The sequence below is a fragment of the Syngnathus typhle genome, linkage group LG5, assembly GCF_033458585.1.
Source record: "Syngnathus typhle isolate RoL2023-S1 ecotype Sweden linkage group LG5, RoL_Styp_1.0, whole genome shotgun sequence".
Classification (NCBI taxonomy): Eukaryota; Metazoa; Chordata; class Actinopteri; order Syngnathiformes; family Syngnathidae; genus Syngnathus; species Syngnathus typhle.
In genome coordinates this window covers 11,831,382-11,857,434 of record NC_083742.1, presented here as the reverse complement: position 1 = coordinate 11,857,434, position 26,053 = coordinate 11,831,382, and the positions used below count along the sequence as shown (strand labels likewise).

At 40.3% G+C, this 26,053-nt stretch overlaps 1 protein-coding gene across 4 annotated transcripts; it reads left to right on the top strand.

Moving 5' to 3' along the window:
* The first annotated feature begins 1,829 nt into the window (after window positions 1–1,829).
* On the top strand, window positions 1,830–25,331 carry sgsm1a (small G protein signaling modulator 1a). 4 transcript variants are annotated; one of them, XM_061279007.1, is made up of 26 exons: window positions 1,830–1,922; window positions 2,017–2,060; window positions 9,233–9,308; window positions 13,820–13,982; window positions 14,070–14,222; window positions 14,323–14,390; window positions 15,249–15,394; window positions 15,626–15,763; window positions 15,865–15,989; window positions 16,391–16,458; window positions 16,550–16,713; window positions 17,326–17,461; window positions 18,289–18,418; window positions 18,729–18,793; window positions 20,166–20,311; window positions 20,742–20,870; window positions 20,955–21,137; window positions 21,839–21,910; window positions 22,034–22,637; window positions 22,719–23,071; window positions 23,171–23,295; window positions 24,008–24,090; window positions 24,185–24,294; window positions 24,452–24,548; window positions 24,764–24,931; window positions 25,139–25,331. In XM_061279007.1, exons 1-26 carry the CDS (start codon window positions 1,904–1,906, stop codon window positions 25,225–25,227), a joined length of 3,654 nt encoding a protein of 1,217 aa, XP_061134991.1. In that variant the 5' UTR covers window positions 1,830–1,903; the 3' UTR covers window positions 25,228–25,331. The 4 variants fall into 4 exon arrangements, with proteins under 4 accessions (XP_061134991.1, XP_061134990.1, XP_061134989.1 ...); XM_061279006.1 differs by having other exon boundaries at window positions 22,716–23,071; XM_061279005.1 differs by having other exon boundaries at window positions 22,097–23,071.
* Window positions 25,332–26,053: the final 722 nt, after the last annotated feature.

The following is a 26,053-nucleotide window of genomic DNA, read 5'->3' as shown; positions in this document are numbered from 1 at the left end:
TCAGCCATGCCCGCGGATGCTGCCAGTAGACGAACACACACAGAGATGGCACGCCATTGAGGTTTCTCAAACTTACAGATCCAATGAAGCAATGGATTGTTCCAACTGATCCTTCACCAAAATGGCATCCTGGTGACTCTTTTCACTCTCCTCTCGGTGATGATACTGAACATGTTGGTGTGATAATAAAACCAAACACATGATGAAGTTTGGGGAGCGCTCTGATGTGCTGTTTACTCGAGCAGAAGCCCTGCTTTGACATTTAACAATGTGCTATTAACTCAACCTCATGTCACTGTCAGGTGTGAGTCACTCCTGCAATAGGACAAGACAAACATGTAAAGGAGTGAAAAAAATGCAAATAAATAGAGAGAAAAAAAAAAGCGTTACAAGATGCTGGGCTTTCCTCTGCGTATTTCTCTATTGATCTCGTTTTTGTGGGTCTTTGACAGGTGCTAATTTTTATGCATTTTAGATTAAATCATTTTGACTTTTTTTTTAAACTCGCTTAATTTTAATTAATTTTAAAAGCAAATTTGCATACTTCTTATGTCTTTTTAATGATAAGTTTTTTCATTAGTTTTAGTCTTTTGACATTCATGGGGGAAAAGAGAAAAGTGGAGCACTAAGTTTTGTGTAATAAAGCAAAGTAAACTACAATCCTCAAACTACTGTTTACCTTTTTTTTTTTTTTTTTTATTGTTTTTGCTCGTTTTTGTGACCTTGCTTGGATTTAAAGTGATCTGTAAGACTAAAGGATTGCATTTCATATTTGGATGTGGACACTGTTTGCAATGCCAAAAGTCCATCTTGACATTCACATTCGTTTTTGTGACCTTGCTTGGATTTAAAGTGATCTGTAAGACTAAAGGATTGCATTTCATATTTGGATGTGGACACTGTTTGCAATGCCAAAAGTCCATCTTGACATTCACATTCTCAGTTGGATTTTGTTTATTCTGATGCTGAGACCATGAAAGCATCTTTGGGGGGCATCCACCTGCTCAGTCTGTCATGCTGCATAATCACTACATTCTTTCGCCAAGTGATCCACCTGACAGCTCTGTGCCTCCAAGGCAGAGTGGGACTTAGACTCCACCATCTGGAATAATGATGTCTATACACCCACTTAATGCTGTTAGTTTTACTCTTTTGGAGAAATATAATTAATCACTGATTTCTCATCTGTATGTGGTGGGAAATTACTATAAATTGGAATGTGCGATTTTCTTGTTGTCTCCATGCTTTTGCATAGCTAAAGTGTTTTACCTTTATGTAGAAAATATAAAGAAAAACATAGATATGGATATGCATAATGTTTATACAATATAATAAGAAGTTACATTTGCTTGTTATATTTTTCAACAACCAGTAAGAAGAATCATGGAGCCATTGCATGTTTGTATTTAATTTGTGCATGTAGTTCGCCACATCCACCACAAGATGGGCCCATAACAAAACTTTTTACATCAATTTTGGCTCTCGTCACACACCAAAACAGCAATTAATCACTGATATTGATGATAATGAATTGAGCTGTAATTTTTGTAAACTACTTTTGTTTTGTCTGTTTTGCTTTTAGGTATTGTTAACTGTTGCCTGTGCTTGTAGGTTTTGTATCTTGGCTTGCGAGAAGCACATTGGCTTCTGTGTGAAATGTGATGGATAATTAAAACGGCCTAAAATATACGAAAAAACAATTTTAATAAAGTGTCGCCCTGGAACTTCAAGTGTTTGTCCACCCTTTAATCAAACAGAGGATTGCCAAAGTGTCTTGGGCAAGGCCTGCCTGTACCTTTAAGAGGCGGGACCTCACGGGGTGGAGGCGGAGTTGCAAGGCACTTCTTGGAGTCGCACGTCTCTGTTGGATGGGAGGTGCTGCGCGTGCAGGAACACAGGACCCATGGCAACAATCATGGCAGGTGGGAATCGCGAATAAGTCCAGCATCCATATGTTGACATGGCACTATTTCCAGGTTAGCTTTAAAATGCCATGTATTTCTTTTGTGTCGTTAGAAGCTGAGACGCGCCAGAAGCTGCTGCGCACTGTCAAGAAAGAGGTGGGTGGTTTCTGCTAGCTACAAAAGCAAAACACTTTAATTTTTCTTTTTCTTTTTTTTTTTTTGGTTGCAGGTGAAATAGAATCCATTTAAAATTCTTAACCCTAAAAACACGTTGGCACTCTTGATTGGCTTTCATCGTCCTCATGACACCTGTCGTGTTGGATGCTTCTTCCAATTTGTTTAAGTACAGAAGTGTCCACCCCTCTTTCTCTTCCGTAGAACTATATTATATTGTGCGCGGGCGCGGCGAATGGGTGCGTGTGCGCGCGTGCTTGTGCGCGCCCGCGCGCGTGTGTTTGTGAGTGCGTGAGGAGAAGTAGTATGCATGAGACAGATTGTGTTGCAGGCGTTAGTGGTGTCAATAGCAGAGGGAACGACAGCTTTTTGTCAACCAATCTATTTGCTTGCAACATTGGCACATAAAAGTGTGTGTGTGTGTTGTGTGTGACGTGCAATAGAACAAATATGGAAGCTACTCTTGGTTTGTTCAGTCTCTGAAATATATGCGTATCATGTCACGTTACTGTGGTAACACCAACTTTGCCTTTGCTCAGAATCACTCCCTGTCTACTGTACAGTGGCCTATACAACAGGTTTCAAACTCAGGTTGCGGGGGCCGATTGCGGCCTGCCGTATCATTTGGTATGGCCCACAAAAGCAAATTATGTGTCTCAATGTCCATAATGCTAAAATCTCTATCAAAATGTATATATTTCAAATTCGACATCTGATTTGCAAACTAGTAATTCATCAATTTGTTGTGTATATAAATGTACTTATAAACAAGTGACACTACATGACACATGCCAAAATGTGTTATTTGTTTTGATTTATAAAACACCTTCATCTCAAAATAATCTGACGTTATTATAATGCAGCTATTTGTTCAAGATTTTATTGCAGAACGTGAACTAGTCTTAGCTTGATCTTTTACACTTTAATTATGCCACAGCAATGATGTAATTAACAGCATGCCCGAGTACTGTTTGAAAATTAGTTATTTGACTAGTGAGTAAACTAGCCCACTAGGACTGCAACTAACAGTTATTTCAATATTCACTTAATACGTAAATGTTGTGTTGAATAATTTTTGAATTTTTTTACTGCAACTGTTTAGTTTTGATTTACCAGAAAATAATAAGTCTGATTTCATGGAGTCATACACAAATTAGAAAATATTTACTTGGTTGAGAGGCTGAAATTCAAAGGATTTGAATAACAATTAGTTGTCAATTAACCAATTAATGGCCACACCTCTATAGCCCACAATTTAAAATGAAGTAAATCTATTTGTGAAAATATTAACATCATAACCACCATTGCACCACGTTTCTCAGCCATAACGAGTAAAACAGGAGTTAATCAGTTACGCTCACTGAACTAAAGTCTCACGTGACATCTCTGATGGTGATGGTTTTTATGTGACATTTTACGCATGAAGAATCCAAGCGTGGAGTTGTTTGTCTCTGGAAGTGTGCTGTTTGTTTCATTACTCTGGGTCCACACATCCAAAACGGCAATTAAATGCAATCAATCCAAAAGTTCCTCTTACAACCAAATGGAAATCATTACCGATGTGATTAAAAACAATCATGGCGCTAAAGCAACATAATGGACACAAAAGCAATGCAGAAGACTGTAAAATGAGCTCTGACAAATTCTGCTTTAGGATGCCAAGAGATGCATTAAATTGCTCAGACAGCTCTTTGGAATTGGAGAGGAGGATCCAAATTTATGTTTTTCTCCCGAAGGCCAAGATAGGCCAAGATAGACCAATCCGACGCTGGGAAAATGTGCGTGCATGTGTTTAATTTCCACTTAAATCCAAATGACTAGAGACCAATTCTCAAAACTAGGCAGCAAAAATGGGAACACGTCAAAGATTTCTTTTTGGTAACAAGCACAGTTGTATGAATCATCCTGTTGCATTTAGACAAGGCACGTAGGAAAATACAAGCCAAAAGGAATCACTGATGGATGCAAATGTTCAAGGTACAACTCGTTCGTCATCAAATAATTATGATTCATTGAATTGGAAATAGATGATAAACACAAAGGCTAAGTGCCTAACGGTCTGCAGCGGACTATGTTGTTCTGGTTTTAGTTGAGGTCGGAGCTTCTCTCTGTTTGTTCTGCTTAGGAGCTTCTCTCTTAACCACCTTGTTACTATGGAGATCCCCAACACACCGAGGGCCTCACCTTGGAAAGAAAAAAATCAGCGGGAGCAATTTGTTATGTTTTGGTGTACAATCACAGTGAACTAGAGTGTCACTCTTTTGCTATTTTAGACTTCACTTGGTTGTAATATATTTCATTTATTTACGTATGGTCAAAAAAGGAAGGTGCTTTATTTCCAGTTTGCGTCTTGAGATAAAATCAAGGAAGTTGTGAAAAGAGCAGTGTTGAAAATGTAGTCTGATTAGTTTTCAAGTGAGTTTTCTTATCAGTGGTAACCAGACCCTTTCCACGATGAACTCTGCACTCACTATACAAATGAATGATATAATAGAAGATACAGCTGTGGAGGGCAATTACATTCAAATCAAAACAAAAACTGTATTAAAAACACATTGCATTTCTAATCAGAATAATGCTTGAGTAGTCGTGCCACAGAGCAGAATAATGCTCTTTCCAATCTTGAGCGGAACAATTTGCTATTGGCTTCGAACCAACACAACACAAATAATTCATCCAACATTATTATTATCCTACTGTACTGCTGTAAAACTTAAAATTTCCTTTTCTGGTAGTAATGAAGGTATAAGCTATACTACTACAATTAATTAATTAATCATTCCTTGCCCGGTTCCATAATTGGTATTACCAGACAATTTGGGAAAAAATACAGACAAATCATATAAAATTACTGCTGATTACGACAGCCGAGTTGCGATTCTCTCTTCTGTTTCATCATCAAATCTATGCGTAGTATGCTATGTCTGTATGTATTATACTGCCCCTTGTGGCCAAGGGGCACACACCAGAAAGAGCAACGCAATGAATAAAAGCATAATATTCCAATGCATAAACTCTATTTTTTTACACTCTATTCATTCTGTATATTTTTATAAAGACGAAAACTGTGTAATTACATTTTTCCTCGTTAAAAGCACATAAAGATATGGCTGGAATGGATGAATGGAATTTCCATTAATTTCACCGTTGCTGAGGCAGTGTCAGAAACTGCAATCGCGATACGGCAATATGAATGCTTTTTTTTTTTTTTAATTATCGAATTAGTCTCTGTCAATTAAAGCTGACTGTGATTATATTTTTAAAGACTGACTTATCCATACACTTGTATTTTTAATTATCTGTACACATGTAGAAGACACCATCTCCATGTGATCCTTTTCCACTCGGTTATATGCAATCAGTCCACTCAAACGCACTGTCAAATAACATGGCCCATTATCGAGAGAGCACAGGATGTCTGAGGCAGCAGAATCCACTTCTGGCACAAAATCGGTCTGAATGAGACCTCTTATTGCCGCAGCTTTCATATATATATATATATATATATATATATATATATATATATATATATATATATATATATATATATAAAACCTTTCTGTGTCACCGGGTGTTTGTGTTCTGTTGTGTGTGCCTACACAACATGTGTTCATTGCCAAAGGAAAGAAGAAAAGATGGAAGATTTTACGTAGAAGCTACTGAAGGGAAATAATCAAATATTATTGTTATCATCGATACCGACGTTGGGAAATATATTCACAGGATTGAATGGATCTGAATGTGATCTGATCTGGCTGTACTGGGGGAATAGAGAAGATGGTGTTTTATAAAGAACAGGCTTCAATGAGTTCATACATTTCTTAAAATCAAACTCAGTCACAAGCGACTGCTGGTGCGACATTTAAGGATTAAAGATGTAGTGTGTGAATGATGGCAGCTTCTCTTTTCAATTCGACTGGGTAGCAGACTCATGTATATTCTGTAAAATAATGTCAGGTTAAGACTGATGTTTGGCAAAGGTTGCATTGTCAGCTCCTCTCAGGCTGTGATATGGTTGCGTGAACGTGGAATTCATTTCCCTCGCTTTCCTATTATTTTGCCTTTAGAGTGTACGTCAGCAGTTGTGTCTGCATTTGGGAAAGACATGTGACTACAATTCACTGATCAACAAAAGAAACCCTGATCATTTCTTTAATTTTCTTTATTTTAATTGGACATTTTTTGGACTGTTCGGACCCATGTTCCGATGCTATTGCAGTATAGTACAGAATAATGCACATTCCATCGTTGCCATCGTGTTCTTCAGGCCGCAAATGAGTTTAGAGTGTATCGATGACGTCTCTTCTTGTGGCAGCCAAGTAATGCATGGCAATTTGCTTCGATTTTTCAAAGACAAGATAAATCAACACTCGATTCCACACAATTGAAACGATTCGTAACCATTGAGAATTATTGTGCCCATCTTGTTTTTATGGATGAACAAGAGGAATGTATCCTTTCTTCTTATTCACCAGTGCCAGAGAGACGATTAATAATGAAGATTGGTAGATGAATCCTCTACTTTCTTGGCTCTGCTATTGCCGAAGTGAATTGGAATAGTCCGTCAATCCTTTATCACTCTGCCTTCTGGGTGCAGTGCATCGAGGAGCCTCATTTTACCAGGCTGCTGAAACACACATTGATCAAACTGTCACAGCCGCGGCTACGTTTACACTCTGTTCCCGGCGGCCAAGTCGTGCGGGCGTGGGATTTGGGCCATCTTTGTTTTGTCTGCATTCAAATCTCGCTGTTTCGGTGGTCAGTGGTTGGACTGGGCTTCAGAAGGTTTACCGCAGATGCAGGTACGGTCACAATCTGATGGGAAACAAATCCACTGAGGTGACATTTTAGTTGTAGTACTAACATCGACAAATTGTCTAGATTGATTCTCTGCAATTCCAAATGAGCACAGAATTTTGACAAGGCTTAGCTCCTGCGAGGTTAATATTTGAGGGAGTGCTTTCATTTAGTTACTCCTAGAGATAAATGAATATTATTGACGTATGGTCTTTGGCGGAACTCTACTGTGCAACACGTGTCGTTTCCATAGCAACCTGCAGGCTGTCTGTGCTTGGACACCGTTGCCTAAGGAATACATCTGAGACCTGATCAGTAACCCAAATAAGAGATGTGAACTAAAGATTACTGCTGCCAAAAGTCAAGGAATCCAATCAGGCTGGTGAATTAATCATGAAAGAAAGAAAGGCTTTCAAGTGTTTTCTGTTCCCTTTTGTTTTCTATTATTTTAAAATAAATTATTCAAAACTCAAGGGGTAGTAAAACAGACCCACTAGACTGTTCATTTTACAAAACATTATTACACCGCTCTATTTGGGAACGAGCCAATGAAAGCGATTGAGAAAAGAGCAGGCACTTAAAACTGGAAACTTGCTCGGACAAATGTTCCTGTCACACCCATTATGGGCTAATATGATCAACAAATATTGCAAGTGGCTAACTTTGTGTCCATGCTAGTCCTGGAGAAGAGTGCGGACACTCTTTCCATGAAGAAATGCCCCTGGTGCTATACTTATAATGTCATCAGATTCCGCTTGAGAAAAGGTCTTTGGCCTGATGGTGACTTGATGACTTTGTTGATACCGGCTGAATGAAATGAACTTTCTTGACAGCTAGCTGGTAACTATGCAACTGTATGATAGAACTTTGAGCTTCTTAAGTCTCACTTCTAGAAATGCTTGTGAACCATTGTATGCCTCTTTGACACAAAAGCGGTAAGAGCAGCAAATCTATCGATGGTTGGCTTCAAAGGGTCTGTTTTTGCAAAGGCTCTAGATCCATCTGAAGATGGCCTCAAACCCCGCACGTCCACCGGCCGGCCTTCACAGCTGTCAGGATGGTTCAAACTCACAGCTCCTTTCCGTAGTTCAAACAATGTGTGCCCTTGATAAAATGCATAATGATCAGATACACTAGCCCGCATAGCTATTGTCAGCTTTCATTAGTGTATAAATGGCTGGAGAATCTCCAAGTGCTAGAATGAGCAGAATATTTTTGCCTGGAGAATGTGCCAAACAGAGGTCTGCCAGGATGAAGACCATAGCCCAGCCGCATTTTGCTACTCTCTGAAGCTTGTAACAGATGAATAAACGAGTAAAATATTTGAATGAAATCATCAAATTGAAATTATATTTACATTCAATGACTCTTTCTTGTCTCGTTAAGGAAAGAGCTCCATAAAATCAGAAATCAAGTCAATCAAGTCTTGACTTGACTTGAAAATCATAAATATTGAGCTGATTGTTTTGATAATTTAAGATTGATGTGGATGTTGGCAGTGATGTGCACATGAATGTCCGTGGCGATTGACGTAGTTTTGTTACTCATGTTGGCCTATAGATAAAGGTAAACACACCCACAGAGCAATTGATTTATTCAATTTTCTTAACTAGTGTTCCTTAGCTGTTGTCAGGAGAGGACTCGATCTAGATCCCCATAACGACCAATTACGAGTGTTACCTTGAGACCAGGGCGGCTCTGTGGGGGCACTGGTTAGCACGTCCGCCTCACAGTTAGGAAGGTGCGGGTTCGATTTCATCGCCGACCCTCCCTGTGTGGAGTTTGCATGTTCTTCCGTGCCCGCATGGATTTTCTCCAGGCACTCCGGTTTCCTCCCACATCCCAAAAACATCCTTGATAGGCCAATTGAGCACTCCAAATTGTCGTGAGTGCGGATGGTTGGTCGTCTTTGTGTGCCCTGCAATCGTCTGGCAACCGGTTTAGGGTGTCCCCTGCCTACTGCCCAGCATCCCCTCAACCCCCATGTTAAGAACTCCTGACAATATGCATCATCAATTGCTCCCACCCAAGGTGGAAAAAGAGTCTGATGTAGAAATAAAATCTCCTTTTTACTTGTAAATGTCACACTTTTCCTTGGAAAGATCCTCTGGGTGAGAGATGGTGACTCATTCAGCAACTGAATTTAGCACTCATCCCACTCCATTTTTATTCTCTTTAATTTGTCGATAACAACCCTAAAGTGCCTCATTTGTCTACATTATGTATTTTCCACAGTATCCATCTGATTATTCCGAAATATACTTATCACTCATTCAACAATCCCTTCGGAGACCGTGTGTGTGCATCTGTGGCATATTAATGAGTGAGTCATGCTGCATCTGCCGTGTCATTGACAGGTGAAGCAGATTATGGAGGAAGCAGTCACCAGGAAATTTGTTCATGAAGACAGCAGCCATATTGTTTCCCTTTGTGGTGAGTAAGCAAACATACTGTAGCTGGAACACTGTGAACAATCCTGTGAGAGAAAAGCCATTTCGTGTGTCTCCTGACTTTATTGCTCACAAAATTCCATTTAATGGAAATGTATTGTTATGTTACGTTTATAACACCTCAAAAGGCGGGGACTTTGCTTCTTGTTAGAGGTACATTAAGAAAAAAGATAACGGAAAGAGGCAACCCATTATTGTAAATTGTGTGCTAACCTAATTATCATGAGCTGTAAGGCAGCCCATTTATTAATTTAGTGGAAGTCACGCACAATTTGTTCCGGTATGCCAGTCGGTGTCAATTTATCTTCCAAGGGAATCGTGATCATAGATATAATTAGTCTACCCAAAAGCATCCAATAGAACTAATTAATGGAAGATTTCAGGAATTTCAAGTATAGTGCACTAGATGCAATGATGTACTTTTATCTAGTTCTATCTGATGGCCATGGCTCGGACATGTGTTAGTAGACTGATCAACCTTTATCATCATTGAAATGTTGGGCTCGATTCTTCCAAGGCACAATAAATGCTGCCAAGCCTTCTCCATCCAAAATGGAACAGGCCGTTGATTAACATTATTATTTGCTCCTAAGATTACTCTGCACACTTATGTTGAAGTGATTCCTATGAAAAGCACTTGGCTAGTAGTGACTATCGACAAATCGACTGCGCTCATCTATGTTGCTGAAACCGTTTTAGTTTCTAGTAGACACCAACACTTGTTTTTGCTTTAGATTATCTTGGTTGTCAACACAACATTTTAGTAATTCAATTGGTGTTTAACCAGTGGCATTTAAAGTTCTTTTTTGTTTTCACCAAATGCTGGCAGTGAAGTATGATATTATTATAGTGTGTGAAAAAAACACTGCCCACGTGCAAGCCACACTTGTCCTCTGCGTGGCTCAGACCAAACAAGATTTATTTGTGGCACTCACTTTATCACTGTACAGACTGATATTTGTGTGGCGATGAAACAGTTCAACATGAGCAAAAAAAAAAAAAAAGTTTACCACTGTTAAAAAAATTGAACTAAAACAAGCAACCTACATTATCTGTATTTACGAAATATTAAATGATTACAACTAGGGCTATCAATGAAAACTAATTTTTACAACACAAAAGTAGGAATCGAAACAAAAGGCTGTAGTTCACTAAAAGCATTTCTGACACCTTACCTCATGGCATGATAATGAAAAAAGTTAATTTGTCTGATTTCCAAACAGTCAATGAACATGTTAGCGCCTGGGGCAGTGCTTCTCAAATAGTGGGGCGCGCCCCCCTTGGGGGGCGCGGTGCTATTCCTGGGGGGGCGCGTGTGACCCTGGGGAACAGGCTTTTTTTTTGGCAGTACTAGAATAAAGTGTAATTGCGAATCTTCACAGCAGGGGGCAGTGGCGCTCTCATTGTTACTTCTGTGACGTTTGCGACAGTGCAACATTTTACGACTTACAAGACAAATTAGGATAGTCACGGTGGGGAAGGGGGGGCGCGAATAGTTTTCTTCTTGCTAGGGGGGGGCGTAACAGAAAATAATTGAGAAGCACTGGCCTGGGGGAAATGCACTAGAGGACCGAGAGGAAATGAAATCGAATTGCTTGAAAGACACAAAGCTTTACTACAAATTGTTCTAAAAGCGATTTCACATTTCAAATCTTTTTTTGCGGTGCGTGCAATTAGAATTCTTTCATTTACTATTCGACGAGGAAATAAACTTCAGTCTGGGTAAATTTGACAGTTTAGCTCGCGAAAGCCAATGTAAATACGGTGTCAGGTACTACACACATTTTATTCAAATATGATTGAACGTCTCCTTTTACACAACACTTTAGTGTGTTTAATATTTAATGTGGTAGGTTTTGTGTTTAATAGTGCCTACATGGAAGAGTCATCAAGTTCCTTCGCTGTCACTATAAACATTACGCAATGAATCTTTTCAAAGCCCGACTGGTCACTCGGAGGAGAGCCTTTCTTTTATGGTGATTTATCTTAATGGGCACTAAGCAGTTCACCAAATCCCCTCTCCATGTTCTGTCTTGTTGTCTGCCATCTTCCTCCTCTTCATCCTCCTCCTCTCGCCATGTCACCGTGGCTCTTGTTACCATCCTCTTTGGGTTGTGGTCCGTGTAGACTAGAATTGAGCGAATGGAGGATGGGAGAAGAGCTCAGCCGGCTCTCCAGGGAGCAATTAGCCTTCAACATAGTGGCTACTTTGATGAGCTGCCCGCAGAAACTCAGAACACTTGAGACACAGTGAGAAAGGCTGTGGCGTGAAAATAAATGATATGACAGGTGTTAAATGTTGAAATTTTGTAGAGACGTTGTGTTATGGATGGATGTCGACCTCTATCGGGACATACAGTGATTATAAAAAGTCTACACACCCTTTAAAAATACAAGCAACACATTGGCAGCATCCTGCTTTGGAGCAGTTTTTCTTCAGATGGGGTTTTAGTCAAGGTTAAGGAAATTATGAAGAGTTCCAAATAGCAAGCAGTGTTGGAACAAAACATACATGCTTCTGCTAGAATAGCAAAGCAATAAAATGTCATGATAAGCTCATTTGAAATGTTTTTTGGTGGTGTTAATCATGGGCACTATAATTGAAGGCAGGTCTGCACTGATTTCCATTTAACATGGATTTGAATTTGGCGAATTTAGAACAGAGACTCATTGCAGATATGCACACTCATGCACAGCATTTTCTGTTACTTTTTCTTGACATTTAGTTTTACAAATTGCGTATAGGTTACGTTAACTCATTCACTGCCCGCCCAATTGAAATGGATCTTTGACGTCTATAGCCGTCAATGGCAATGAATGAGTTCATTGCGGAAATAGTTCTGAGATGATGATGTCGCATTCTTAATCTGGTGTGTGTAGACCTTCTATAGCCGCTGTATACTTGGCTAAATGTATTCTTTTATGTTTTTGTTGTTTCTCCAAGGACAATCGGTATCATTGATGATAAATTAAATTTTTTCAAAGGATTACACTTTGTAAGATTACCACAATAATGGCTCTGGCTAAAAAGCAGCAAAAGGGAAACATTGAGTAAAACAAATCGAGGAAGATGGGAGAATGTCATAATCAACAAAGATGCAGACTTGTTCCTGTGGTAGTTTTGTTGGAAATTGACAGTTTTGTTGGCAACACTGAAGTTGAACCTGGCTTGGAGCCATCGTGAATGCAGATTCAGCGGTGACAGCGATCGCATTTGCAGAGCGGCAGGATGCAGGAGATGAGACGCTGTGTTTGAAGGAGTCAGGATGATGAAAACACAGATTGTGATGCTGATGAGTCTCGGCTGCCCCTCCCTCGGCGAGCTCTTCCGAAGCTTTATCGCAGTATCAACAGGGGTTGCCACAGCAACCGTGCTCTTCCATGTGCCCCCGTGTGAACAGAAGCATAGGATTAGCCCTGAAGAGGACTCAAATGTCAACACAGCTTCAGGTGCTGCCATGTAGGCCATCAAGAAGAGGGCAGTCGGCGTTTTTGCTTGTTCTAAATTCTTCAAGTGTGTTATCCTGTTATGGACATATCATGTGGAAAAGGGAAGAAACTGCAAAGATGCTTATGTGGATGCAGTTAACAGCAGTTTTCAGGCTACTGTTCTTGGTTAAGAGGCAACATTATTATTTATTGTTTTACGTACTTGAGTATTTACAAGTCACGTTAATGGTGGAACATTTTTTTGCCACCATTATACTTGGGGCTGAATTGACCTCAACTTCATTTTATTTCATAATGATTTGTAATGTGAGATTATATTTATTATTTTTCAGTATAAAGTGATTTTTTTGCCATTTAAATTTGCAGATTCATGTTTTAGTTATTATTCTTTTTTTATGTTCATGCGGTAATTTAAAAAAAAAAAAAGAAGTGAAGTCACCAATTAGTACTTGTAGTTTTTTCACTGGGAATTTTTTACTAGACTCAAATAATTATGTGGAGGGCTACTTTTTAAATTTACATATTATTCTAATGTACGATAGCACACGCACTTGCTGTATCCATCTCTAATTATAGAATACATAATATATTCCGATAATAAGAGCAATTTTTTTTTACATTTACACAAATTATTATACTACATTATAAATTTGCATAAACATTCATATAAAGCTGTTCTTTTTACTTTAACATTATTATACATCATTTTGCTTATCGCATTATACCACTCACTCATTGTAATCTAAGAAACTAATTTGAGCTACATTTAGGTTTAATTTATCGCAGTAAACAAAACATTTGCACTGTAGTCATCATATTTTTCACAAATCAATACATTTGCATTAATCTGCAAATTTCATGCACATGCATTTATGGCACTGAATATGGTAATTCATCAATTAAATTAATAAAATTTCTCATCTATCCATATTCTGAAGAAAAGACCATCAATGGAAGGCCTGTGGCACAAAATCTACTGGCAAAAAGCACGTTGTTATTTACTTCATGATAATAATTTTTTTCCAACCTCGTTTGCTAAAACAGCTGCGGTGGAGGCATGTGTTTTGCACGGGCTGAAACGTCGAGCGGCAGGCTTTCTCCGAAGCAACAAAATCGCCGCCCTGTTCATGAAGGTGGGCAAGAGCTTTCCCCCCGCTGAGGAACTGTGCAAGAAGGCCCAAGAGCTGGAGCAGATTATCGGGACTAAGTGAGCGAGCAACGCAGAGCAGACAAGGATTCCGTGTCGCTTCTGTCACGTCATTATTTCGCTCCAATTTATCATGTCTACTTGCAGACGAAGCCAAAGTTTGCAAAGCCAGGACAGCCTGCGCAGAATGCCTCGGCTTCCCAGCCTCACTCCAAAGGCCATTAAGAACCTATGGATTCGGACGGCTCTTTTCGAGAAGGTCCTAGACAAGATTGTCCTCTTCTTGGTGGAAAACAGCAGGTGCATTACAAAGTGTAAAATGTCATGTTTACGTGCAAGTTACTGGAACATTCTGTCCTCCCCACCTACCTGATTCTATTCCTATTTATCTGTCTTCCAGTAAATATTATGAGAAAGAGGCTGTTCTAATGGACCCTGTCGATGGACCTATCCTTGCTTCTTTGCTGGGTAATTTGTGACTTTATTAGCAAGCTTTTACTGGAGTTTTCTAACCAACATGTTTTTTGTCTCATTCATACATGTATCATAGCTGCTAAATTCAGACTAAAAGGTTTTCTTCCATACCCTTTCTTGTGGCGTTAATTGTACCTCTACTGAAGCCTAAAAGCGTTTGTGTGAATTGTGGCAAGGACCTTAATTTCAGATTTAATCAGATTTATGTGTAGTACTCAGGGATCTTGATATATAATGTGATGAAATCTAATACAAGAGCTGTATGAAAAAAAATGACTTTCAACATAATTATGGTAATAATGATCTGTTTTGATTGGGACTGTCAGAGAGGTTTTCGTTTAATACTGCAGTATTCTTATTATTATGATGTGCTGTATGGCATCACACAGCTGCGAACAAGGTACGTCACAAAAGTTCCAGCACTGATTCTGCAAAAGATTTATTTCAAAGGATCTCCAAGTTTTCTCCCCAGAGTCAAACTTGCTTTCCCAGACTACTCTTCTACAGCTTCAAGCACTTCTTCTACTTCTTTTATACAATGATGTTTTTACTCCACTGTTATTTACAGCTGCATAAATACCTTATTTTTAAATGAAAACATTTCTGACAGTATCAAACAGACTATTTACACCATGTTACAAATTATGGTGAAAAAGATGGTTGTCTCTTGTTTTCCGAAATAGTCGATGCAAATGGTTGAAGCCAATCGTGTAGCGTAAATGATACAGAGGTATTCCTTGCAGGATGAAATTGGCTTCCATGTCCCCCAAAAAACTACTACATTGTCAGCGAGGAGGTGTTTGTAATGTGTTGAGGTTATGGTTAGCTGGCTTCCTGATTTAATTGTGACAGTGGGACCTTGCGCTTTGGAGTATACAAAAATGAAGACCGCCGACCACTTTTGGACCGACCCCTCGGCTGACGAGTTGGTGCAAAGGCATCGCATCCACAGTGGTCACTGCAGGCAGGACTCGCCCACCAAAAGGCCTGCGTTGTGTGTAAGTAAAGAGTTAGGCGCACCTTTATGTCTTTGTCACCTCTTGACAAATTGCTTTTATTCTTCTTTGACTGCGGGTGTGTCAAGTTCAAATGAATCGTTTAAAGTCGGTCAGTGTGTGTCAAGACCAAACATTAAACATTTAGACTTGACACAGCGAGTAAATGGAATTTTCTGTACCTGCGTACTGTGTGATTTTTATTACTGCTCTTTGGAATGAATAATTTTTCAGATCCAAAAGCGTCATTCCAGCAGCAGCATGGACGAGCGCCCCTCTCCGTCGCCATCAGCACGCGACTACGTGGAGTCACTGCATCAAAACAACAGGGCCACGCTGCTGTTTGGCAAAAACAATGTGCTCGTTCAGCCTGTAAGCATTTGACCAAAAATTCTAGAAATCATCGATATAATTATGACGCCCACCCCTGTTGTATTGAATATGATTTTAATTTTTTTAATTCATTGTTGCAGCGGGACGACATGGAGGCTATCCCGGGTTACCTTTCCCTTCACCAGACGGCTGACCTCATGACATTGAAGTGGACCCCCAATCAACTTATGAACGGCTCCGTCGGTGACTTGGACTATGAACGAAGGTGATGATGTATTGTTGTGTGTTTACGTTGATGTCCCATGTTGGTGTGTACGTGTTGCGAGTGAAATGAAGCCAGTATGAAAGATCAGTCGAGAGACTTAAAAAGACTCGGTTGTTGCGGACTATGTGTGTGTTGTGAGTGTGTGCGCGTACGAGTGTCCCAGAGACTGTGTATGCAGAGTAAACACAGCTCATCTAATTAGGCTTCTTTTCAGCAGACAGGCAGCCTGCAGGTGATTTATTGACCGAGACACAGTCAGACCAACCAGCAACGTAATATTCCTTTGTCGGTGGTTGTGTGTGTGACTGTGTGCTTTCTCTTAGTAAGGTTTGATTATTGCCCTTTGGTTATTTCTTTGCACAAGCCTGACTATTATATCATTTTCACTGAATGAATTGCAGTGTGTACTGGGACTACGCCATGACAATCCCTCTTGAAGAGATTGTGTACTTGCACTGTCATCAGCAAGGTAGGCTGGCAGGCGATGGAAATTTTTCCACTGAAGTTCTTTTTATTCAACCTGGCAATGAAGCTTGAGATTGAAAACATTTCTCCTGCAGTTGACAGTGGGGGCACGGTGGTGCTGGTCAGTCAGGATGGCATCCAAAGGCCTCCCCTTCGCTTCCCTAAAGGAGGTCACCTGCTTCAGTTTCTCTCCTGCCTGGAAAATGGTCTGCTTCCGCACGGTCAGCTGGATCCTCCTCTCTGGTCTCAGAGGGGAAAGGTCAGCACGTGAGGTCATCCCATCTCTCCCGATGCCCTCAAACAATTAGCCATTGTTACGGAGGAACAATGCCCGTGCTAAATCATTTTTTATCTGATCAATAAACCAATAACCGATGAAGTGCAGAGTTTGATGACTCTTTGGCTTTATGTTCTCACGACATGCACCGGCACACATGATGAGGTACCCTTTGTTTTATTGTGTGCAGTGCAAGCAAACGGAAAAATAGAAAACACCCACGCTCGACTATTAATAATCGCGGGCATGCAGACGCTCGTCATCCTAAATCCACATGAATGAATTGGTTCTTCTGGTTTTTATAAACGTTGCCAAAAAGGTTAGCTTTTTATTTGCGGGGGTTTGGCAAAGGTTCAGTATAACATAATTAGATCAAAGCAATGTAAAAGTACATTTTGGACTGAAATCTTACATGTCTGTCAAGTTTAAGTCTCTTTTAAGTTTCTGTGCCCATGTCAGTTCTTTTTCTTTCCTTGAATCAAAAGAAAGTGCTACAAAGCAGCCCTTTATAGTGTTTATTGTTTTTTGGTGACAAATGTGTAATGTGTGGTTTGTTCTCTCAGATTACTCTAAATTATTCTTTTATTGATGCAGGGGAAGGTATTCCCGAAGCTGAAGAAGAGAGTTCCTCAGGGATCTGGATCAACAGACTCCGTCTCAGATAAGGAGGAGGAAGAGGCAACAGACTATGTCTTCCGCATCCTCTTTCCAAATAGCCTGTCAGACTTTGGTGAGATACTTGTCGTTTACACACCATTTCTTTTTCTTGGCTGTTCTACATTAGCTCCTCACTTATGTATTGTTTTTGTAACTTTATCATTTTGTGGGAAAAACCAACTTCACTATCAGTTTATGTGATTCTTGTTGCACGTGCACATCTGTTTTTTTCTTCCTGCGGTCTGCAAATATGTGTCGATTTTTGTTTTCGATTCCATTGATTACAATTGGAGGTTTGGGGAAAATGTTGGATGAGTGTTCTGCCACATCTGATATAAATATACTTTGATATGTATATATATATTGTCTTCCAGAGGCTCTAATGCTGTCACAGCTGCTATTGTCTGGCTGTCTTCACTGTGTTCTGCTTTCATTCCCACCATCTAATATCCTGCTGACCTGTCTTGTGCCTCTGGTCAAGCTTTTTCAAGTGCCCCAATAATGAAACTCCGCTAACTCCATCCTATTGCCTTGTCACACCTTCTTCCATGCATTGTGACAACGCAGCCTTCAATTAACTGGAGGATTGACAAGTGATGGATTAAAAACAGGCGCTCTGCCCAGAAAGACTTTTGCTTGCTTTATCTCCTTTGCTCTTCTTTTAAATAATTTCTTTTTTCTTGCTAGATGTTGTCAGTCTTTACAACTGTGTGCAGGATCATTTTAGATTTACTTTATTTGTGATCCAACGGTGCAGATAATTTTGTCTTTTTAAGATTTCTGTGCATTGAATAGCATAATTAAGATGACATCAGTCACTCATCTCACTGCTAATGTGCACAGGAAGCAATTACATCTTGACAGTGACAGTAATGATGTGCGTGTGCGTGCCTTTTGCAGTGACTCCACCAGATTTGATGGACCAGAGCTCTGCAATGTGGCATCCCAGTCTCAGGAAGTCTTCATGCTCATCCTGCTCCCAGGGCAGCTTTTCTGATGGGTCCACGCCCAAAGGGTGCAACCAAGAGAGGTGAGAAAGAATCACATTAAGGCTTCAGATAAGCTTTGGCTTCAACCAATTGAGGTTTGCTGAGGCACAGTCACTGGCTGGCCACATCTGTGCATGCGGAGACAACACCAGGATGTTGCAATACTAGGGTAGGAAAGTGTGTGACATTTTCCCCACTGACATGAGAATGCGTGAGGAAAATGAGAAGGGGCTAAGCAAATAAAAAGGTAATTAGAACTTAGTCAGGGCATCTGGTCGGTGTTTTTTATATGACAGCACGAGTTTATGTAAAGATGAGAAGAGATGTGAAATTGTTCTTGTTTCTCTTCAGGACTCCTCTGAAGCTGCTATGTGACAACATGAAGTATCAGATCATCTCGAGGGCATTTTATGGCTGTACGTGAACTTTTCATTTCACACTATTCACCTTTCCAGTGGAATGGTGCCCCCTCAAAAGCGTATGTTGATACCAGCAAAAGGTAGAAAGTTTCTCCATGTCATTATACAATGGAAGAAGGTCATGTGTTCTGGGCGGGGGGGCTTACATAAAGCAAAGAACAATGAGGCAATGGAAAAAGATTATGTGCTCTAATCAGTACCAATTGTTCCAGAATGTTGGGCACATCAGGGAAAGACGAACAAAAGATAAGGTGATGCAGCCATCATGTCTAGAGATTTCCGATTTATGATCTGGTCTTCATTTAATCCAAGTCTAGGTTCAGAAATATTATTTGACCAAAAATGTTATTCGTGGCCCCTGTGAACGGATTGAATTTGTTTTTACTTCAAAATGTGTTCCTTAACTGATGGGATGGACATAGAGTAATGCCGTGACATTCTATAATGCCAATGCTGGAGATCAAATAGTGAAATGAGAGAATTGTCACAATTCCACCACAGACAGTTTCGCACTTTAACCCATTGCGAAATGTTAGGATGTACTGGGGCAGGCATTAAATAGATCCAACTCTCCCATCCTCGGTACAATTTTGGCATATATGGTGTGTAAATATTGTAAAGGTCATTTAAAAATAATTCTTTCTTCATTTTTATCCTTTATTTGAGGAAAAATATATACTAAGACAATATTGATTTTACATTCTGGATGCAGTTTGCATGCAGCTAGTTTCTGATGATATATTAAAATGAATTCTGATATAAAGAGAGAAAGATTCTCTTGAAAGTCAAAGTCTGCTTTTATTGTCAATCCCTTTCCGATGTCAAGACACACAAAGAAACCGAAATTCCGTTTCCTCTATCCCACGGTGACGAGACAAAAACGGAATTTCGGTTTCTTTGTGTGTCTTGACATATGAAGGGATTGACAATAAAAGCAGACTTTGACTTTGATTTTCAAGAGAAAATTCTCTCTTTATATCAGAATTCATTTCAATATATCATCAGAATGTATTCGTAATATAAAATACTAATACATTTTGGTCATGCAGTAAATCATCAATATGAAATAATACATTTTGGGCACGTAATAAATCATCTGAATGAAAGTGGACAAAACTAATCTGCGGGAAGTTTTCATTATCCGAGGCACAGGATGTTTTAAAACTAATAATGTCGCTGTAACATTCTGTGCCTCATCCATGCTGAGAAAAATCTAGAACAGGGAATATTTCCTTAAGCAGTAAATGTGAATAGAATAATTGAATAGCCTATAACAATGTTTGCGTACACACTTTAAAGCGGCGATATCTTAATTTTAATCAACAGCCTCCGTAGAAGGATTGAATGTTTCCCATATCTCGTCAAACAGGGTTGGCGTATTGCCGTCACCTGTCCACCGTGCGCACTCACCTCTCGGCTCTCGTCAATCACACCATTGTGTCGCCTGACGTGCCGTGCGACGCATACCAAGGACTCACTGCAGATGTGTGGCAGATGTTCCTGCAAGACTGTAATGTAAGCATTCCCATAAATCTCCATTGACGCACTTCCTCATATAGGCACACAAAGGCACATCCCATCACAACCCCCCTCGGCTCTCTGTAGGCTTGCCACTCAGCCGTCTCACCCAAGCTCATTCTCTGCTAATTATGTTGCACACATCATTAGTCTCGCAGCAGTGTGCATGAAGCGTCGCTAATGGCTCTGTCAGTATAACAGTCCACATTTGGGATTGTACATCGGCTCGTTAAATCCTCCGAGCGTGTTCCTGGCTCGTGACATTAACATGCTATCGATAATGTTTTATTTTTTTCCCATTTTGAGCAAATGACATTGATCTCCAATCAAGGGAAAACCATTACAGACTCTCGCATCCATCATTTGCTGACAAGTGCAATAAAAACATACTAGGTTTTGGACATAAAAGTGATTTTATTTGATTCAGACCTACAAGGAGCAAGAGCTGCTTCGTTTGGTCTATTTCGGCGGTGTGGAGCCATCTTTACGCAAGCAAGTGTGGCCGTTCCTCTTGGGGCATTACCAATTTGGGATGTCTGAAACAGAAAGGAAAGAGGTGAGACATAATTCACAAGAAAGGTTTTTTTTTTCCTTTTTCCAGAAACCTTTTCCCACACTGACACTTGATTTCTATCTGCAGGTGGACGAGCAGGTGCGCTTGCGCTACCAGCAGACCATGCGTGAATGGCTCGGCTGCGAGGAGATCGTTCGGCAGCGGGAGAAGGAACAACACGCTGCAGCTTTAGCTAAGTGCTCTTCAGGGGCGAGCATGGACAGCACCAGTTCAAAGATGGTTCATCATGACTCAACCGTCAGTAATGAGGTGACGCACAGCTACAAGCAAGGAAACGTATTTGAACGGTTATTTAGATTCAAAGTTGGTAGGGCCAGAATAATCTTATTCAAATACAAAAGAAAGCTACCAAGTATTGTCTTGCAATGTCATTTACTGCAGCGATCAGAAAAACGCTTGAATAGGGATCACATATTTTTCAATCATGGAGTTCCTTCATGAAACAAAACTAACAAATTAGAAATCCTGAAAAGCCTAGACAAAAACAAGCAAACAACTATACACAATAGAATACATCATCAAGTGGAACTAGTGCTTACATTTTAAAGTGAAGCATTCTGGGACTTCACAATTTAGCACACTACATGTACACATGTACACATAACAATGGTGTTTGAATTTACATTCCATGACAATATTAACAGCTCCAGAAAAATGTTTTTGATAAAACCAAGTAACTAGCTTATGTTGAATGAAATCCATAGTCTCATTTTTAATTAGGTCAAAAAAGGTTTATTTAAGTGTTAAAAATGCCTTTCCAAGTTATATTTAACTATTGGTGAAACCGGTCGTCAGTTTTATGGTACTAATGTACGTATGTAATTATGTAACTAATACGTAGTGGAACTTGTAATCTCACTTAGTTACTTTTCAAATCAAATAATCGGGAGAGTGACAATTGTTGCTAGTTCATGCAATGACTTCTTGGCCTGTTTGTCTTTATCTACTAGTCACGGTCCTCCCAGAGTTCAGACAGACAAAGTCTGGCTCGTCTGCAGAGTGACTCCAGCAGCAGCACACAGGTATCGCACTCGCAAGTAACACAATCAAAAATGTCACATTTACTTGTAATCCCCTTTAAGCAAGATCAAACTGTAAAGTTGCATGATGTTTTAAACAGCATCCCTCCACTCTCTTCCTGCTAGTTCTTCACATCATCCCATCCCTTCCTCTGGAGTAGTCGGCTTCCCTTTGGCTTGTTGTTGCAGGTGTTTGAGTCTGTAGAAGAGGTGGAGCAGATTGAGACAGAATCCAAGAGCGAAGAAGCCAAGCAGGTGCCAAAGATGACCAGTGGGACAGCTCAGAACGGCCCAAGTTCTCCTGACTCTGGGCATCCCTCTTCCCGCAACTTCTCGGTTACATCCGGCCTGTCGGACGGCTCGCTCAGCACAGAGGACAGCGCCGCACCCGAGGCTGCACCAAGAGCTTCGGCCAAACCTCCTCAGGATGCAGGTCTAACAGAGCAAGACAAACGTGAGAAACCCAATGTGACCAAGACTGAAGTGCAAGATGACCCGGAAGAGTCCATCAAGTCAGCAGATCCCAAAGTAGAGGAGGCTCAGCATGGAGGTGGTTCCTCAGTGGAGACTGAAGGAAGCAAAGAGCCTGTCAAAGATAGTATGTTGACACCAGGAACATGTACCGAATCCCAAGATCACGCTGAAGAAAGACTGAAAAACAAAGACGCAACAAAAACTCCAGGAGAGCGTCAAACTGAATGGATCAAAGTGGAAGAGAAATCCAGCCAAGGTGAGACATCCCAAGAAGCGGGAGGAGATGCTGCCGTCCCAAATCCCAAAACACTTGACAAGAAACTATCTTTACCAGCAGACGCTCGGGTGTCAAGAGCGAGAGAAGCCTACTGTGCCTCTCAGAAGGCCGAAGCGCAGGTCCTGACTGAGTCTGACGAGTCTCCCTCAGCCATAGAGATGGAGGAGATTCCCAAAGCCAATGTCTCCATGGCGCCCTGGAGCAGGAAGGCCCACTGTGAGCCCTTGTCCTCCTCCGAAGACTTGGATCTGAGACCTGAGGGTGGGCAGGAAAGGCCCAGTCCAGAAGGCACTGAGTCCATATTGTCTGAGGAGCCAGAGATGGAGAGCCTCTACCCTCACTTTGAGTCTCTGGATGGCTGTGCAGACAGCGCAGAAGCCAGCTCGCAAGCATCTGCAGGAGGCGCCTTCTCAGTATGTACCGCTCTTTCCTAAGAATCTTTTAATATTTATCGTCTACGCATTAACCAGTGAGCTCATGCGTACGTTTTCTTTTTCTTCTGCTGCTTTCAGCAAGAGCTTTTAGACTTGTACACGTTGAATTTGCACCGCATTGAAAAGGATGTACAGCGCTGTGACAGGAACTACTGGTACTTCACTCCTGCAAACCTGGAAAAGCTCCGTAACATCATGTGCAGGTACAACACTGGCAGACTTGATTTACTCATGAGTACTATATGATATATACGGTTAGAGTCAAGCATTATAAGATTAAGAATTTATTCTTGTAATCGTATGTCTGTTCTCTTCCAAGATTACAATTTCTTTTTTTTTTCAGGTTTTTTATTCTCAAGAATATAAATAATAGAATTAAACATTTGAATAATAAAGTAATATTACGTTTTCGCGGGAAAGTCTTTTCCTTCTCATAATAATTGTACTTTATTCCTTAATTGTAAAATTCCTATTCTGGGCTCCCTCCACTGGCTGCCTGTGCACTTGAGAGTACATTTAAAGAAATTGCGATTTATATTCAAATATCTAAATGCTCTCGTATCATTTTTATGCCCCTGGCTGGTGCCTCGGTTTGAAGGATAGTCTTTTTTGTTCCCAAACTATGGAACAATCAACTGGCACACGTTTTCACCATCCATTTTTAAAACTGCTACAGTTTTATTTCTTGGAGTATGTCCTGGTGGGTTGCCAGGTTTGCTCCCCCCTCCGCAACAAATAAGAACACAAAATGGCACAATATGGTGAAAAATAAAGATTTCAAACTGTGGTCAAGCAAGTGCCAAGTTCTCATATTGGCAGCTCACACATCTATCTTCAGCATGTTAAGTACAAGCAGTGAAGAGTCAGCGTGGCGGATAAAAGCAGCGGAAGGATCTTTCTTTTGTGTATTTGCAGCTATATCTGGAGGCACCTCGACATCGGATACGTTCAGGGGATGTGTGATCTGCTGGCTCCGCTTCTCGTCATTCTGGATGATGGTGAGTCACCACCACCACCTTCCTTCACCTCTTCTATTTCCTGGTTTGCCTTCCTGGCTCGCGGCATCATTTTTTTTTTCCCTCGTTATTTCAGAGGCTTTGGCCTTTAGCTGTTTCACGGAGCTCATGAAGAGGATGAATCAAAACTTTCCACATGGAGGGGCGATGGATACGCACTTTGCCAACATGCGCTCTCTGATCCAAGTAAGGCAGTATCAGCCACGTTCTCATACAAGCCGGTACTAGTTGTCCAAGTGTAAATGAAATTCATCAAGTCAACGTCACGCATGGATTTAACCGTTTCTCCAGCAACTACTCTGATTATTTTTCCTTGAGAATCTCTTGATCCCCTTTCATGCAGATTCTGGATTCAGAGCTATTTGAGCTGATGCACCAAAACGGAGACTACACTCACTTCTACTTCTGCTACCGCTGGTTCCTCTTAGACTTCAAACGAGGTAAACACGACAGAGTTTGTGCCAATTAGAGGAGCGAGAGATCTCCGTAAGCTATGTCTGGGTTTTAAAATGTCAAACAATTGGTCTTGTTAGCCTGATGTGCTTGAAGGGATTTAGAAATATCTTGCTGAGAAAATGCAACTCGCTGTGGAAAGAAAAACCAGAATATACCTATTTGGCTCAATCCCAAGCCCGTTGTGTGCTTTTTCTTGCAGAGCTGGTCTACGACGATGTCTTTGCAGTCTGGGAAACCATCTGGGCGGCCAAATTTGCCTCCTCTAGTCATTTTGTCCTCTTCATTGCCTTGGCCCTGGTAGAGATCTACAGGGACATCATTCTGGAAAACAATATGGACTTCACTGAAATTATTAAATTCTTTAACGGTAAAACACAAGGGTTTATTGCTGCTCGCGAGATTGTTGTCAAAAAACACATTTGGATTGTGATATTTCATTAGCCATGTCGTAAATGTGTAAACCATGAGTGATCAAACTATTGATAAAATATAATTTTGTTTTTCTACAATAAACCGTTTACCTTTTGGCTTTTTTCCATTCTCATGATATTAATACGCAGGTTTTGTCTTTCAGAGATGGCCGAACATCACGATATCAAGCAGATTTTGACCTTGGCAAGAGATCTTGTTTACAAGGTGCAGATGCTGATCGAGAACAAGTGATAGTCACGTGTGTCTTATTTTTCCTTCCAATCAAGTGTAATCATTTGTAGCAGCATTACATGCACGCACACAAACACACACACACACACACACACACACACACACAAACAAACAAACACACATTCATTATACTGTACAACAAAATGCCTTTACAATCATTGGTTGCAGCCTTGATCGAGCCTCAATGAGTGTACAGTATGCTCCTCTATGTTAATTGTGTAGTCAACAGGTCTATGATATTACACTTTATAGAGTACCTGTCAGTATCTTCAAATACATCTTTGTGTTTTACGTCAAACCTTTAAGTGTCAATGTTAATCAGAACGTTAGGTTACTTGCGCATTTGAAAACAAAACAGAGATAAATTCCAACTATTTTGAATGACTACTTATTGATAAAGAAGTACTGTATGTTGCTTAAACTTGTTAAATAGCCAATGTTTACAGGATTAGATTACAAATATATATACTTCCCCATCTTTTTCCTCACAAATTATGTTAGTTTTACAGACACACTTCAAACCTATTTAGAGCCGAGTTACCACGTCAGTGATTTTATATTCACAGTGTTTCCAATGTTCTCAAGCTGCTTTACTGCCAAATGGGATGTCCTTGTTGTGTGGGAATTGTTACTCGTGAGATTAGTAAATATCAAAATATTTAACAACGCACGTTCCACATATACTAGTCAGTCATTCACTTTCTTTTGGTGTTTCTGTTCTGGCAAGAGTTTTGTATTTTGTCCATCATACCACTTGAATTTTTGTGTTGTTTATCAGTTTTCTTTGGTTGCAGCAATGACATACTAGTTTATAGAGAACACTTGA

Excerpts from the sequence above, each read along its gene's own strand:
- sgsm1a (XM_061279004.1), top strand. Across the intron at positions 18,794-20,165 it reads CTCGAGGGCATTTTATGGCT|GGTTGGCGTATTGCCGTCAC; the intron begins GTACGTGAACTT and ends CTCGTCAAACAG. Across the intron at positions 21,911-22,033 it reads ACTCCAGCAGCAGCACACAG|TTCTTCACATCATCCCATCC; the intron begins GTATCGCACTCG and ends TCTTCCTGCTAG.